Below are 15,563 nucleotides of genomic sequence, written 5' to 3'. Positions count from 1 at the left end.
GGTCTACAACTGTTTGCATATTTAGTGTCAACAGCAAGGGCTGGGCTTTTATGACTATGGGATCTTCTTTGGGGATCAAAGGTGCCTACAAAGCAAGGTGATCTTCCTGATCAAGTGGGGCAAAACCATCGCAGGAATGATGGGGGAGGGCAGTGAGGAACCACAGCAGGTTTTGCACTTCATGTGAGGGAACTTTGCTTTGGGACCAAACAATGAGCCGGCTGGGAGCTGCTAGGTCATACTCAGAGAGCAGACCAATGGAGGTGTTCACCACAGACCACCAGATCAGAAAGAAGGAGATGACTCCTTCTTCAGACAATGGGAAGAAGCCATCCCAGAGGAGACAAGGCTCAGGGGATTTTATCCATGTGTATAAATATCTGATGGGCGGATACAGAGCCAGAGCCAGACTTCTTTGTGGTATCCAGTGAAAGGGCAAGAGGATATGGGCACAAATTGAAATTTAGGAAATGCCATTAATAAAACCCCCAAAATGCACAGCTTTTCACAATGTGGGTGTGTGGAAACTGGCACTGACTGCCCAGAGAGGTTGTGGCCTCTCCATCCTTGCAGCTATTCAAACCTTGCTGGACATGGCCCTGGGCAACATGCTCTAGCTGACCCTGCTTTGAGCTGAGGTTGAACTGGGTGATCCTCAGAGGTACCTACCAGCATCAGGGATTCTGCAGCTCTGTGGGAAGCCACAGTCCTTCTTTTCCTTTACATCAGTGAGGAACAAGGTACCTAATTTCTGGTGATGTGCATGGAGTTTATGTGGAGACAAAAAGCGGGAATGATTTGCAGCACAGCTTTCCCAAAGCATATTTTCTTTTTGTGAGTGAAGTAATCTACCTTGAATGGCTTAATTATTGGCAATAAAAGAAACCACAAGGCTGACCTGCAAATTACAGGGAAATGATGGACAGGGGTGGTGCAGTTGATGTCATCTACCTGGAATTGTGCAAAGCGTTCGACACTGTCCCACACGACATCCTTGTCTCTAAATTGGAGAGACATCAGTTTGATAGGTGGACCACTCGGTGGATAAAGAACTGGCTGGATGGTCGCACTCAAAGTGTTGTGGTCAACGGTTCAATGTCCAGCTGGAAACCAGTAACGAGTGGTGTCCCTCAGGGATTGGTGTTGGGACCGATCTTGTTCAACATCTTTGTCAGTGACATGGACGGTGGGATTGAGTGCACCCTCAGCAAGTTTGCCGATGGCATCAAGCTATGTGGTTTGGTTGATACGCTGGAGGGAAGGAATGCCATCCTTGCCACGCTTGTGAGGTGGGCTGATGCCAACCTCATGAAGTTTAACCATGACAAGTGCAAGGTCCTACACCTGCGTTGGAGCAATCATAGGCACAGCTACAGGCTGGGCAGAGAAGAGACTCAGAGCAGCCCTACGGAGACGGACTTGGGGGTGTTGGTCGGTGAGAAGGTGAACAGGAGCCGGCTGCAGTGTGCACTCGCAGCCCAGAAAGCCAACCGTATTCTGGGCTGCATCAAGAGGAGTGTGACCAGCAGGTCAAAGGAGGTGATCCTGCCCCTCTGCTCTGCTCTCGTGAGACCTCACTTGGAGTATTGTGTGCAGTTCTGGTGTCCTCAACATAAAAAGGACATGGAACTGTTGGAACAAGTCCAGAGGAGGGCCACAAGGATGATCAGGGGACTGGAGCACCTCCTGTATGAAGACAGGCTGAGAAAGTTGGGGCTGTTCAGCCTTTAGAAGAGAAGGCTGCGTGGAGACCTCTTAGCAGCCTTCCAGTATCTGAAAGGGGCCTACAGGGATGCTGTGGATGGACTTTTCATTAGGGACTGTGGTGATAGGTCAAGGGGTAATGGGTTGAAATTTAAACATCAGAGGTTTAGACTGGATATAAGGAAGAAGTTCTTTACTGTGAGGGTGGTGAGTTGCTGGAATGGGCTGCCCAGGGAGGTTGTAAGTGCTCCATCCCTGGCAGTGTTCAGGGCCGGGTTAGATGAAGCCTTGGGTGCTATGGTTTGGTGTGAGTTGTCCCTGCCCGTGGCAGGGGGCTTGGAACTGGATGATCTTGAGGTCCTTTCCAACCCTAACTATTCTATGATTCTGATGTCATCTTCTACTTTTAATCTTATTTCCCAGGAAAGCATAGCTCTTTCCTGGTCAATCTCTGCAAAGCACATGAGAGCCTATTCTCTCTCTCCTCTTCCCATCCAATACCCCTGCATCTGTAGCTCAGCTTCAAAAGAAGCTGGGTAATGTATCATTTTGCTGAGCACAAACTTACTGTAAAAGTAATTTTAACCAACTGAAAGCTTATGGGAAGAGCCATTCAATTTCAACAAGGCAATTGAACCAATGCTAAAGAACTAAAACTTGTACTAGTACAGGACAAAACACCCCACAATTTTCCAGGAAATTAACATGTTGCATCCCTGGAAAATTCTTTGTGAAGATTCTTAAAGACTTACACCATAGGCTGACAGTCTGCCAAGGAAACAAATACTAGGTATATGCTTTTTTAGGGGGTTTTAGTTTCCAAAACTTAGGATCTCTTGCTCTGTTACAAAAAATCCCCATACATTATAACTATCGGAAGTTACAAAATAAGCTTAGGTACTTGTTGAGAACTAGATGCCACCACAGCTGTAGTGCAAATATATTACAAAAAACCCCAAATTAAAAGCCAAAAAAAAAAAAGTTACCTACCCTAATTGATTATAATTTGTGACAGTCAAAATACCAAAGTATAAAGCTTTCCATAAGAATATTAGTTCTTAATGACTTAAAACAGACTACATCACAAACCTATCTGACCTCATGAAATTCAACAAGGCCATGTGCAAGGTCCTGCACTTGGGTCATGGCAACCCCAAGCACAAATACAGGCTGGGTGGAGAATGGATTGAGGGCAGCACTGAGGAGAAGAACCTGGGGTGCTGGTTGATGAGAAGCTCAACTTGAGCCAGTGTGAGCTTGCAGCCCAGAAAACCAACTGTATCCTGGGCTGCATCCAAAGGAACATGACCAGCAGGTAGAGGGAAATGATTCTCCCCACCTACTCTGCCCTCGTGAGACCCCACCTGCAGTACTGCGTCCAGCTCTGGGGACCACAAGACAAGAGGGACATGGACCTGCTGGAGCAAAGTCCAGAGGAGCACTTTTGCTGTGAAGACAAGTTATCAGCTTCTCAAAGGAAAGAGAAGACTATTTAATGTTCAACATGTCGCACCTCAGGATCATCAGCTTTTTTGTAATCCCCCAGTGCAATGGGATCTCCACAGCACACTGGTCCAAATGATAACTTCATTATCTGATTCATGGACAATCTCATGCAGGAATCACCAGCCTTGCCCCTTTACTAGGCCACATTTACATACTCAACTTTTATTATGAACAGAAAGACTTCTGAATTCAGTACCTGACAGTGACCAAATGAATTAATCAGAAACTACCAAAAGCAGCCCCTCAAAAGATTTCAAAGGTAAAACATTCACATTTTGAGACCTCCAAGAGTTTCTTCTACACGTTAGTCTTTTGCTCCAAATCAACATCAGCATCTCAGAATTACTTTTAATTAAGTATTAATAAAATATTAAATGAAATTAATATAATTAAATTGATTAAATAAAATTAATAAAGTAATTGATTTACATTTTAATTACTTTTAATTTTTAATGTAAACATAATAAATAATTAAATTAATATTTCCATTCAAAATACAGCTTCAACAGGCTATGGAAATGGACTCTTCTCTTCCCTGTGGACAGCAGCAGCTGAAGATCAATGTAGCTTACTCCAGCTCCATAAAGATCTGACTTGGAAGAACCGCCACAGCAGAATACATCTGCACTCAACATCTTGTTGGACTTGCAAGGGCAACTACCAATTAGACTGCTTTCCTTGCTTCACATTTTAGGTATTTTAAGATCCACATGCCTTACAACACTGAACACAACTGATTGTGTCAGGGTTTTCCCTGCTTCAGGATGATGGTCCTGAAGCCTCCAAGAGCACTAATTCCTTCAAGCTGCAACTGTAAACAGTGATTACCAATAGTACACCAGATTGAAAATAAACTTTAGCAGATGCACATTAACTGAAGACTTCACAAACTTTTACAGCTGCTCTGAAGTAGTTCCACATTCATTATCACCACATGGACTGCAGGAAGCCTTCGAGAAGTCATCATCTATTGACAAATATGGTCTATGCCCTAAAGAAAAGGATACAGTCATTGACACACTGTGTCACTACAGCTACTTACACAGATACTCCTGGATAAAGGCAGATAAGGACAATCAAAGCACCAGGGGCAGGATATAGGCAAAGCAACCTGTTAAAACCAAAAAGCCTGAGAAGGAGGAAATTAATGAAATCGTTCTACACAGGAGATCATCCCATCACATCCTGGGTGATGGGAAGATGAGAAATTCCTCACTGCCCTAAGGAAGACATAAAGTTTAGTCATTAATACAAAAATGTAATCTTCTAAGTCACCACAGTAATTCTGCATTTGTGACAAGAAAAATAATAAAAATACATTGAGGGTTTTGTTGGTATTTTGTTTTTTTTCCAGCATAGCACTGAAGTTTCTGCTCAGCAGAAACCTGTTCAGAGCTTTGTAGTACAAATCACCTTAAATAATCCATTGCAAAATTACAACTGAAAACATTCAGATCCTTCTAGGTGACAAAATGATGACACTACCACTGTTTCTGGTGAAATAACTTGCTATCTATTGGCAAAAACTGACAACCAGATCCTTTTCTAATTTCAATATATGAAAGGTCACTGTAGAGATGACAGCTTATTTTATCATTGCCAGTCACTGTCAGATAGCAATTTTGTCACAGAAAGTCAGGAGAATAAAACTCCTATACTGATGTAGCATTAAGAAGCAGGCATTATTTATTACAGCACCAGACGCATGGGGGACAGCTCTGCCTAACGTGCATGCCGATTCTTGCCGGTTTCTTGCTTATAAGCATTCATCTCATCCACATACATTAGAACTCCCAGAAATCTCACACATATTGTAATTTCTCCCCTGAACTAATTAACATGGCTTAGTACCCACTAGAGCATGCACAGTTTATTTTGGGTGAGGGTCCCAAGGTGGCTGTATCTTTGTGACCTTCGGCTGAACCTCTCTCATTTCCTTTTATGGTCTTAGGTTGGCTTCTCTTCTGGCTTTGTGAGAAATGGTTCCCAGTTCAATGAGCTGGATAGGCAAAAAATGTTCTTTACCCTTTATCTCGGTCCTTCTTGACACGTATATGGTTTTGTTTGCCTGAAGATCAACTTGGCAGCTTGCTTCAGCTAACAATGAGTAAAACAATTTCACTCCTATAATTTCCCCCCTTTTGAAACTTTTCAAGGCCTTTGAGCCATGTGATATATTTCAACTTCAGTTTTGTCAATAGCAACATATACTCCTGCCATATTTCATGTGATGATTTCCTTAATACAACCTAAAGCAATTCCAATGAATATAGTGATTACAATAATTACAATTATTTTTTGCAACAAGCTAGCAAGTCAACCAGTAGGCTAAAATCCCATGGAATATTGTTTGGACAAGTGGCTTCCACTGTCCTGGTATTATTTCAAACCCCAAGTAGGTAACTTGTCACAGAATTTGAGCCTTTTCTTGAGATACTTTATAACCTCCTTAGCACAAAAAATTTAAAGGCTATGTTAGTTCCACACATTTCTCATTAGTTTCCATCACCAATAAAATGTCAGCTACATATTGCAAGACCAACCCTTCTGGATTATCTTTCTTCTGCACTTCTAATTCTTTTGCCACTTGGTTTCCAAAAATTGTTGGACTGTTCTTGAACCCTTCAGTTAGAATGGTCCAGGAAAGTTAGGTCTTACAACCAGTTTGAGGGTTTTCCCACTCAAAAGTGAAAATGGTTTGGCTTTGCTGATTGAGAGATACGCAAAAGAAGGCACCCTTTAGATCTCTTACTATAAACCACTGATGATTTTCTGCGAGGGATGTTAATACAGTGTAAGGAATGGCAATGATAGGGTGGACATCCTGAACTATTTGATTAATAGCCCCCGGATCTTCACTAATCTATAGCTGTCTGTTCCAGGCTTTTTTAACAGGTAGGGTAGGAGTGCTGTCCTCTGACTCCCATTCTATTAAGAACCCAAATTTCTTAAAATTTTCTATCAAACCCTTTATTCCATTTCTTGCCTCTAATTTTAAAGGGTATTTTTTTCCCGTCTTACCAGTCTTGATACAGGTTTTAGGGTAATGCTTACAGCTTGAGCTTCTTGGGAGCATCCTGGAGTTCCACTAGCCCAAACCAGGGGTGTTACTGCATTTTCTACTTCCTCCGGTACTCCTTCGAGATTATTTGGTTCTGTTTTTCCCTGCAACATCAAAGTCCTTGCCTTGATGGCTTTAGTCTTGGGTACCAATAACCGTACTTCTCCTCCTTTAAATATAATTTGAACATCCAATTTACTTAACAGGTCTCTTCTCAGGAGGGGTACTGGGCATTCAGGCATATATAAAAACTGATGAGTTAACTATTGCTTGTCAAATTTAAAATTAATGGGATTAAAGAAAGTCCATTTTTCCAGTTGCACCCACAATGATCACAGCTTCTTTGCTTAGACTACCTTGCTTGATATTCATAACTGAAAATGAAATCTAATCTAATAAAAATACTTTATCTAATAAAAAATACTTTTTGTTTCTCCAGTTCCAACATAAGCAGGGGTTCAGCTGGGGTCTGTTCCCCTGGTCCTCCTCATAGTTGACTTAAAGGAAAGTTTCAATGCTCCCTCCCCGGACAGCCTTAGAGGGCATTCATTCTTCCAATGTATATATTGTCCCTCACTGATTGCTATGTTGTACTAATTTTGCCTTGTTTAAACGATCCTCTCCCATTTGATTTCAGTGTTTCAACATACATTTTAAGGGAGATTTCCGGATATCCTCCCATGGTTTAGACCCACTTGTCCCCATTTCTTAGAAATCCTAGGGACATCACAAATTATTCTTGTCTTAATTACACCACCAATAGATTAAATTGATATTTACCTCAACAGTAGGACCTGGTGAATTCCTTTTTCCAATGTAACAGCATATATATAATATGAGTCTTCTATCAATTTCACCTTTCTGAAGCGTATTATTAAATTATTTTTTTTTCATGAATACTGAAGTATTAATGCCACAAGTGGAAGTCTGGCTACTACTTAGGAAGAAGAAATACCCATTCAACATAATAGGAGGATGTAAACAGTGTTAGATATCACACAAAACAATGCCTCCAGACATTACCGACAATATCTAGAAAGGGGGTAGTTGCTTTGCTGCTGTTTTCTTCTATTAGACAGGAGATTAATGCCTCATGATAACATATTTGAAATAGTGGAGCAAAAAAGCCCAAATTCAAATAACTTCATTTAACACTACTGCAATGTGTCAAATATTTTTAGCACTTCTGTGGTCCTTACACTGGTATCTGCAGGGCATAAACTGCCAAGATTTTACCCTCAGAATGTCTCATGACAGTGGATGCCCAGTGTCAGTGAGGCTACACAGAGTTTTGTGAGAGGCCACAACTCTTTACCTCTGTTCTTAGTTCTCAGCTTGTGTGCCAAGCTAGTGCAAACTTTTCTGTATAACATTATAAAAGAAAAATACAAAAAAAATATACAAAAATGCATGATATAAAATTGTAATTTTTTTATTATTTGATGTAAATTTTATACTTTACCAAAGTTACATCTATTCTTTGCTTACAAAGCTAAAAAATGCATCTGGATCACTTACAAGTCAAATAGAGAAATCAGATGAAAAAGAACATTTTTCAATGACCAGTTACCTGAGTTACAGTGCAATATTTCATTTCAGACAGTATTGCTCTTAAGACCTTTTACAGTAAGAAATAATAAGCTTTTTCAATTCAAAACTGAAATCAGTGCTTCGAATAAATTTCAGAATTCTCATGAACCAAAACCATGAAATATCTTACATAATGTACACTATACATTTTTGCTTGCCTCTTTAATAAATTAATACCCTGGATGACTTAAGTATTAGCAAAAATATTTACAAAACCAAGATAAAACACATTATAAATTTTTTTCAAAGATACATTACTTCTGGGAAACAGTTTGGTACCAAGAGTGAGATTTCAAGTCTTACAAAATTGCTTCTCACTTATTTAAATTCATGAAGGTAAATAAATAACATTGAATCATACAAACAAACATTAATGTCCTCCTATGGGATTATGCAGTGAAAGGGTGCACCTCTTCTTGGGAGTAACCAAGATCCTTCAGATATCTGAAAGTCAGAAATCAAGTTTGCAATATTAATACTCGGAGAACAAAACCCACCACAGATACAGCTAAACCTTAATTTCAACACCGCTATTTTGTTTTTATTCAGACATGTGCAACGCAGTTTACCTTTGCAAATACATTTAGAAAACAATTCAAGCTCAGGAGCCCATATGTACTATATGATCTTTTAGGATACTGAAACAAAAAAAATCTAAAAAGAAATAGAGATATCACTTGCATTATCTCAGATTTCTGAAGAGTTAGCATAATTAGTGGCCAATTCCACTCTCCATTAGATCCACACAGCTTACTTCAGTAAGGCTGCAGAAATGCAAGTAATGTCTATATTGGTTCAGTATTTTGCAGCTGGGCAAGACACAGTGAGAGGGCCTTTTATCTTCAAATATATGGCATATAAGATAAAGAAAGTATTAGGTACAGACAGAAATAAATGCATTAATTTAAAAAATTGAGAAGGGCTTGTGATAGAACAATTGCTTTGAATTTTACTTTTTATAACTCCATTTGTCAAGCTAACACCAACACAGAAAGCTTATTTCCTATTAGAGCAACTTTGCTATGAAAATCAAATTAAAAGCAGCATTTAAAACCTTGGGGAAAAAAAGGTTATTGTTAAAGAGATGCTCTTAGAAAGGTTTGGAGAACTTACTAGGGCCCATGAAATTTACACATTGCTGATATTTACTTAGCTATGCACTAAATAAGCTCCTCAAGTATGATGCCAAGTGTTTTTTAACTTTAATTTTAAAACAAAACAAACAAAAATAACAAAAAAAGAACCCCCCCACAAAACCAGAGAACCACTCCCAAACCACCAGTTTTCTTTCAAAGCAGAAAGCATAAGGTCATTTTTGAAAGACTGCCACATAAGAAATGCTATAGCAGGTTAGATAATCAGATTTTTAAAACTCCCTCATTGTCTAGTTCATAATTTAAAATACTTACTGTACGCCTTGTTCTGTAAAGGGCGTTGGACCACAGATGCAGATAAGGACTTTGGAGTCTTTTCTGCTTCTTTTCACAAACTCAGAGAGAAGAGATGAAGAAATCATCCCCTGTTTACCCACCCAGTCCCTTACTGGTTGTGAGAGAATGAACTGAACCTCAAACCTGGTAAGCAGAAGAATATTTCATAAATAATCACTCCTGATTAGAAGAAATCTGCTACACAAAATGCTAGTGACCAAAACACTGGTGCTTCCTAAGATTACATTCCTGTTCTGCTCAGGTGCCATGGCACAGCATCAGATCTCACAGACATTTAGTTATTGCTACTGATCAAGTTAATCAAATCACCTCCAGTATTGTGTATTTAATTATTCAATACACCCTTTCAATTTTGCTGCATATTTCACTTTACGAAGAAAAACAGCTGGTACCACTTGATACTAAGGCATGGATTTTCCTGTTCTGTTATTCCCTTATACAAATGTTGGTGTAGCTCAATGTACAAGTGATGAAATAAGAACGCTTAGCGCAGCTTCTGAAAATGTCAGTACAATTTCATCATTCATGAGAAAATACCGTAAGTGGTTTCAAAAACTCACTAACAGTAGTTACTGAGTAAAAAACAAGGATTCGTGCATCTGAGGCTGCTACTGAAAGGGAGAAAGGGTTTTTACTGTAAATTTGTACAGTATCTAGACTGTGAAGTTTTAAATGTGCCAGACACCAGCAGGCTATGAAATAATATTGATTCTTCACTTCAGTGTTGTGAAGGAACAAGTGAAATCAATTTGCTCATACAATTTCAGATAACAATTAAGTAAACATAATGTACAGTAAAAAGAATGTACTTCTATCATGTGAAGTCTGGGCAGTGACAATTTATCTAGGGATAAATGCAAGAGTACTGAAATTAAAAGGCAACCTGGTATTCCTTTGTCTCCTGACAAGAGCTATGGCCTGCTAAACTAAGTTGACATTACATGTGCAGTAGTGCATTTTAATCTGCAATTACATTCTAATGAAGGAAAAAATGCAACAATTCAAACTTAAATGCAACAATACAAAACCAGAAAGTATAAATGAAAGTAACTGGCCTATTTTAAACTGCAAATTTCTAGATAAATATTTTCTCAACTAAGTGACACCAAAGAGACTTTTCAAGACTTCCTGAAATCCAGAATGTTGCTCCCAGGAGTACACTATCCTTCTCTAGCACTCCTGTACTTCTCTTTGCATATCTGTATTTTTTATTGCTAAGGCTGATTTTCTTCACCTTCAAAAACCTTCTCAGACAGACCCAAAGATCATCTCAACTAACATGTAGTCTCCAACAAACACCTATTAAGCACTGTCAAATCAAATCCCTGTCTGTCTATGGGGCTTACAGATCCTAATGACATGGCCTGTTGCTATGCATCTGTAACCAATGTAAGCACATCTTACATTCCCTAGGTCTCATTAAATTCTTGGCTAAAAGTTTCCTGAATCAGCATGTCTTTGTGCCAAAGCTGTACAGTTAGTCTAAACCCCAAGACTTGCTCTCCTACTCACTGAACTGGTATAAGTTGTTTTCCAGAGTACTTTTAAATACCTTTCATCTTTAAGAGCTAATTGCTGTAGTTGGTTTCTCCAAAGTATATCATCTTCTGTTCTATTGAAGAAGATTAGCTTCACTGTCCTTAAAAAAATAAAAAAAATAGTAAAATTAACTGCTGATTGTTTCCCTATTTGAAACGCATGTTAAAGAATCACAACTTACTGCATTATACAGAAGCCTTTAACTTACATTTGTTGTTTGTTTGTTTGCAACTCTGCAATCCTCAGATCTTTCTGCCACTAACCCAGTATAGTTCTTTTTATTTGCTGTACCTGAAAGTCTGTTGGACGTATGACCTGTGTTCTAAATGTCATAACCCTGTCTGTGGTTGCAACCTCTAGTTCAGAAACTGCCTTCCTAAGAAAAAAAAAGTTTTTTGAAGTTACTATGACCTGACTGAAATGACAGTGGAGCTTGTCGAATTTCATCTAGTAGTTCCTCAATATTGCTTGGGCATTACGATTAGTCACTGGTATATCAACTCTGACTACCTTTTTAATATTACTTTCACCAGGTTCTACAGGTGAAACTGGAATTTCAAGGTTAGGTCAGTATTAATTTCATAACGATGGAATCTAAACACATAAAAGAGAAAATTAGCTGTAAGACCAAACTATAGTTCTGTACTAGGTTATCTTATTCCTATTTTGTGTGTTGATTTATAAAATCTATTTACCTGAAAGTTACTGCTTATAGGCATTATATCTGTGTGGAAAAAACAACAGCCACTTAAAGCCCTGTGGAATGCAGTTCAGGAACTGCTTGCATTTAACAGCACATTGTCTGTTTCATATCAGTTGTCCCCAGGGTATTAAGTCTGTCATTTTATTAACAACAAGGCTTGCCCACTATATTTCATCCTTCCTTTGGATTACTTTAGCTTAGGGTTAAATCATAAAAGTGTACATACCGGAGGCAACTAACTTCAGTCAGAGCAAAATTCAGCAGTTTAACCATTGGTGTGAAGCCTGTGCCTGCTGCCAATAAAAACAGATCTTCTGAGGTTTGAACCTGTGACTTCTTGAAGCTACCTTCAGGATTGCTGACAGAAACATAGTCTCCTTTATTAAAAAAATACATAAATAAAAGAAGGTGAACACTAATGAGAACAAAACAGGCTAATCACTGCTATGGGGTTTTTCAAGGCCATTTCATACTGCCTTCATCTTAGTATTAGGGTTCCTTTCAGAAAGGTACTATACATTTTACACAAGGATCGAGGATTCTTGTTAAAAGAAGAGATATTCAATTAAAACCTATTGTCTTGATGCATTTTACACTATATGAGTTCATAAACATTTGTGAAATCAGGTGTTAAAATCGACCTTGGTATCTGAAATGGAAAAGGGAGTATATCTTAAGTCACATAAAACAGACCTAGTTTTCCTGGTTCAAAAGTACAAAAAGTTGTTCTATAGAGTACATACTTTCAAAGTGATCAACTATGATGTGTGATACAGTTAACATATCTGAACAGTTAAACATGAACATATTTGGATGATCAGACAGGAGAGCTTTATGTAATGGACAGCTAGTTACAGTAAGGGCATAGAAAATAAGATTTTAAAAATATCATAAATATGTCCTGATGCATAAGGTAAACAGTAAGAACAATCCAATACTCAGGCAGGGAAACTGGAAAGATAAAGTGAAAAAACAAACACAAAACTACCACAGTATATACTTACCGATTTGTAGATGGTCAAGGGCTTGTGTGAACAGTCCACATGGATAAATTTTAATCATTAAATATATATGTGCACTATCATGGCAAGATGGTTCTTTGAAATCCAGCAGCAAAAAAGGCAATACAGGTGTGTATGGTTTTACTACCTCCGTCCCTAGACAAAAGACAAAAAGATAGCTGAAACAATATGAAAAGCACTTTACATCCAGCAAGTATATTCCAAGCAAATAACAAAATAAACAAATGGTAAACAAAGAATCTGTATATCCCATCAAAATAACACCATCACATGCTTTTATGTAAGTATATTGCTTTCCACAGCACCAGTTCTTATTACAGTAGCCTTCTGCTTCTAATTAAAATCTCCAGGCCACTGTACAATATGTTATTTCTACACTACTTAGCAATTCAAAACTCTGGAAGAAAAGATTTAGTCATCCCAAAGAACAAGAAAATCTAAACACTTGCATTTAATTGCAAGTAGCACTGCTTGATTTTTTCTAAAGTGAAACAGAAAATTCTTAGCACTGCATGATTTTATTTTCTCTCACTACCATTTCAAGAAGCTATTTGTATAATGATGTATAATGAGGTAGGGAGAAGGAGGTGCACAAACAGTTCTCAATTAAATGGTATTTAAAAATACTTCTGAGAAATCTCTCTACCATGTATACTGCAATGTAAGGACAGAGTAGGAAATGGGCAAATTAGAAAACACCCCACTCCCCAGGGCCCAAAAATTATAACACTAAGGAAATTTTAGGGTAAAATGCAGCTGCTACTTCCAGCATGGAATGCGGTTGGCATGCACAGAATCTTCCCTAAGATAGCTCCCCAGGCAACCCTGCAACCTTGGCATATGCTAAGAGAAACTGAATGGAGGGTAAAGCAGAGTGAAGGTCCTGCAGCCAGGCTCTGTTGTACTTCCTGCAGTAGTGGGAACTTGAAAGCACTGTGTACTGATAAACTGCACAGCAGCTGCCAAACAAGCAAACTACATTCATATTTTTAAAAGCAAAGCGAGAGGATTTTACATTCATCAGTAACAAAGCATGTGTGACTGGAGTCACTCAAGCTCCATAGGCATAGAGACAGAAAAATGGAAACTTGCGTTACTGTCAAAAGGCCTGAACAGATACGATGGCCTCCTACAACGTCAGGAGACCTAGGAACAACACTGATTTATGAGACTTGATAGTGGGAGAGAAGGCTCTGACCTTGTGTAGGCGGACTAAGGGAACAGGAGTAACAAACCTCTAATCAGGAATGACTACCCTTGAAGTCTGGTACATCCTGACAACACATAGACATCATCAAAATAAGGCTTCACATGTCAGCAAACATGATTAGGGTGTCCTTTAGATGAACTGTCTTCATTATACTCTCATTATAATGCTAAAAATCACACCCACAGGTCAAAAAGACCCCTGCCCAGGTTTGAGATCCTTCTCTCAGCATGCCCAGTAAGAAAATCCATGATGTAACTGTATGCAAATCAGATGGCCAATCCGTAAATGGTGGGAGGGTTATGGGGAGTTACTAACCTGAACTGAATTGTATAAATATGCAAAATCAGGAAAAGAAAAGTTAGGGAAGACTCCATTGTTACTACTGGGATCTATTAACAGGCTGAATCTGTCTTCTCCCCCCCACAGGGACACCTACTGAGTAAGAACTATACCCTATATGCTCTTAATAATTAACTAACTGGGTTTTGTATATGTTTTTGTGTATGTTATTTCACACTTGTTCTTGCAGTTAGTGTACTGCCAACAGCATCTTCAAGCCCTAATCTGCCACAAACTGATATATCAAAAATTCTCAGCTGAGATCTCCTTTTGTTTGTTTCTAGAAACTTGAATAATTTACTCAATGGGTGCATCTGTTAGCTCAAATCCCTAACCAGGACAGCTGTATCACCCTCCGATACAGTGTGCTGTCCAGTGGAGCACCTTCAGAGGGCTCTGACAGGCTGATTGTGACAGAAAATTGCCATAGATGGCAGGACTGCCATGGAAAAGTTACTACAAGAACAGAAATGCACCCCTTCCCAGGCTGGGAATGAGCGGGCTCAAAATTTTTGGAACACAGTTTTAAGAGCCTTTTTATCTGATGCACAGAAAGAAGCAAAAGATGTCCTTGCTCCCAAACGAATTGCTGATATAGAATATTTAATTCTAAAATCAGAGAATGAGGTATTGAAGTCATCATTAAATTCTGAAAGGAGACAGGAAAAAAACTGGGAACCCGAATTGATGAACTTATAACTGAAAATAATCATCTTAAGACTGAGGTTGACCGCCTTAAAACTCTGCTTGCTTTAACTGAGCACAGAGAGAAGCAGTTGTCAGATGGCAAAACTCGCACTACTGTGTGTCCAATCCTCTGGTCACCAATGGAATTAGTAGAATTACAGGAAAAATATTCAAGGCAACCAGGAGAATCTGAAGTTGAGTATGTGTGGCGAATTTCCCTTCTGGGAGGGGATTGAATTTTGTTGAGTGAAGAGGAAGCAGAAAGCTACTGGAGACCAGGAGTGTTTCTAACTACCACGGCAGGCGATCACAATTATTCCCTGACTGCACTGGCTGCATACTGGGCAGGCAGTATAAATCCAAAACACAGGAGAGCCACTGGTGATTAATACCACCAACTTCTCTGATTTTGCTGTGTCAGTGCAGAAAGCAGCATGCATACAAGCGATTTATGAGAGAGATGTGACAAGAAAATCCCCAAGGTTAGCTCCTATTGACCCAACATGATTAATTCTTCTCATTTGTGGACTTCCAGACTGCCTTAAAATGCATGCAGCACACACCCTAGACCGCATAGAGGAAGCCCGAGCTCATAATAAGGGCGACCGTGATAGCCAGTGTCCTGGGCAGAATCGAGTTCACATAATCACTTGGAGTGAATTTGCACAGGAGATTATATCGTATGGACGCTGAATTGGATGGGTCAGTGCAACTACAAACCCACCCCATTCCCTCAATTCTAGTCAGCAAG

The 15,563-nt window shown here is 39.1% G+C and overlaps 1 protein-coding gene across 3 annotated transcripts in view; it reads right to left on the bottom strand.

The window, feature by feature from the left end:
• Window positions 1-7,680: 7,680 nt before the first annotated feature.
• CYB5R4 (cytochrome b5 reductase 4) overlaps window positions 7,681-15,563 on the bottom strand; it is a 40,180-nt gene continuing 32,297 nt past the window's right edge. For all 3 annotated transcript variants that reach the window (XM_013130066.3, XM_034060685.1, XM_034060686.1), the window contains 5 exons: window positions 12,559-12,711; window positions 11,781-11,931; window positions 10,865-10,951; window positions 9,271-9,435; window positions 7,681-8,305 (listed from right to left, as the gene is read on the bottom strand). In XM_013130066.3, coding sequence (XP_012985520.3) covers window positions 8,251-8,305; window positions 9,271-9,435; window positions 10,865-10,951; window positions 11,781-11,931; window positions 12,559-12,711 — 611 coding nt within the window. In that variant the 3' untranslated portion in view covers window positions 7,681-8,250. The remainder of the gene's footprint in view (window positions 8,306-9,270; window positions 9,436-10,864; window positions 10,952-11,780; window positions 11,932-12,558; window positions 12,712-15,563) is intronic.

The sequence above is a fragment of the Melopsittacus undulatus genome, chromosome 3 (assembly GCF_012275295.1).
Source record: "Melopsittacus undulatus isolate bMelUnd1 chromosome 3, bMelUnd1.mat.Z, whole genome shotgun sequence".
Classification (NCBI taxonomy): domain Eukaryota; kingdom Metazoa; phylum Chordata; class Aves; order Psittaciformes; family Psittaculidae; genus Melopsittacus; species Melopsittacus undulatus.
This window is presented reverse-complemented; position numbering and strand designations above follow the sequence as displayed.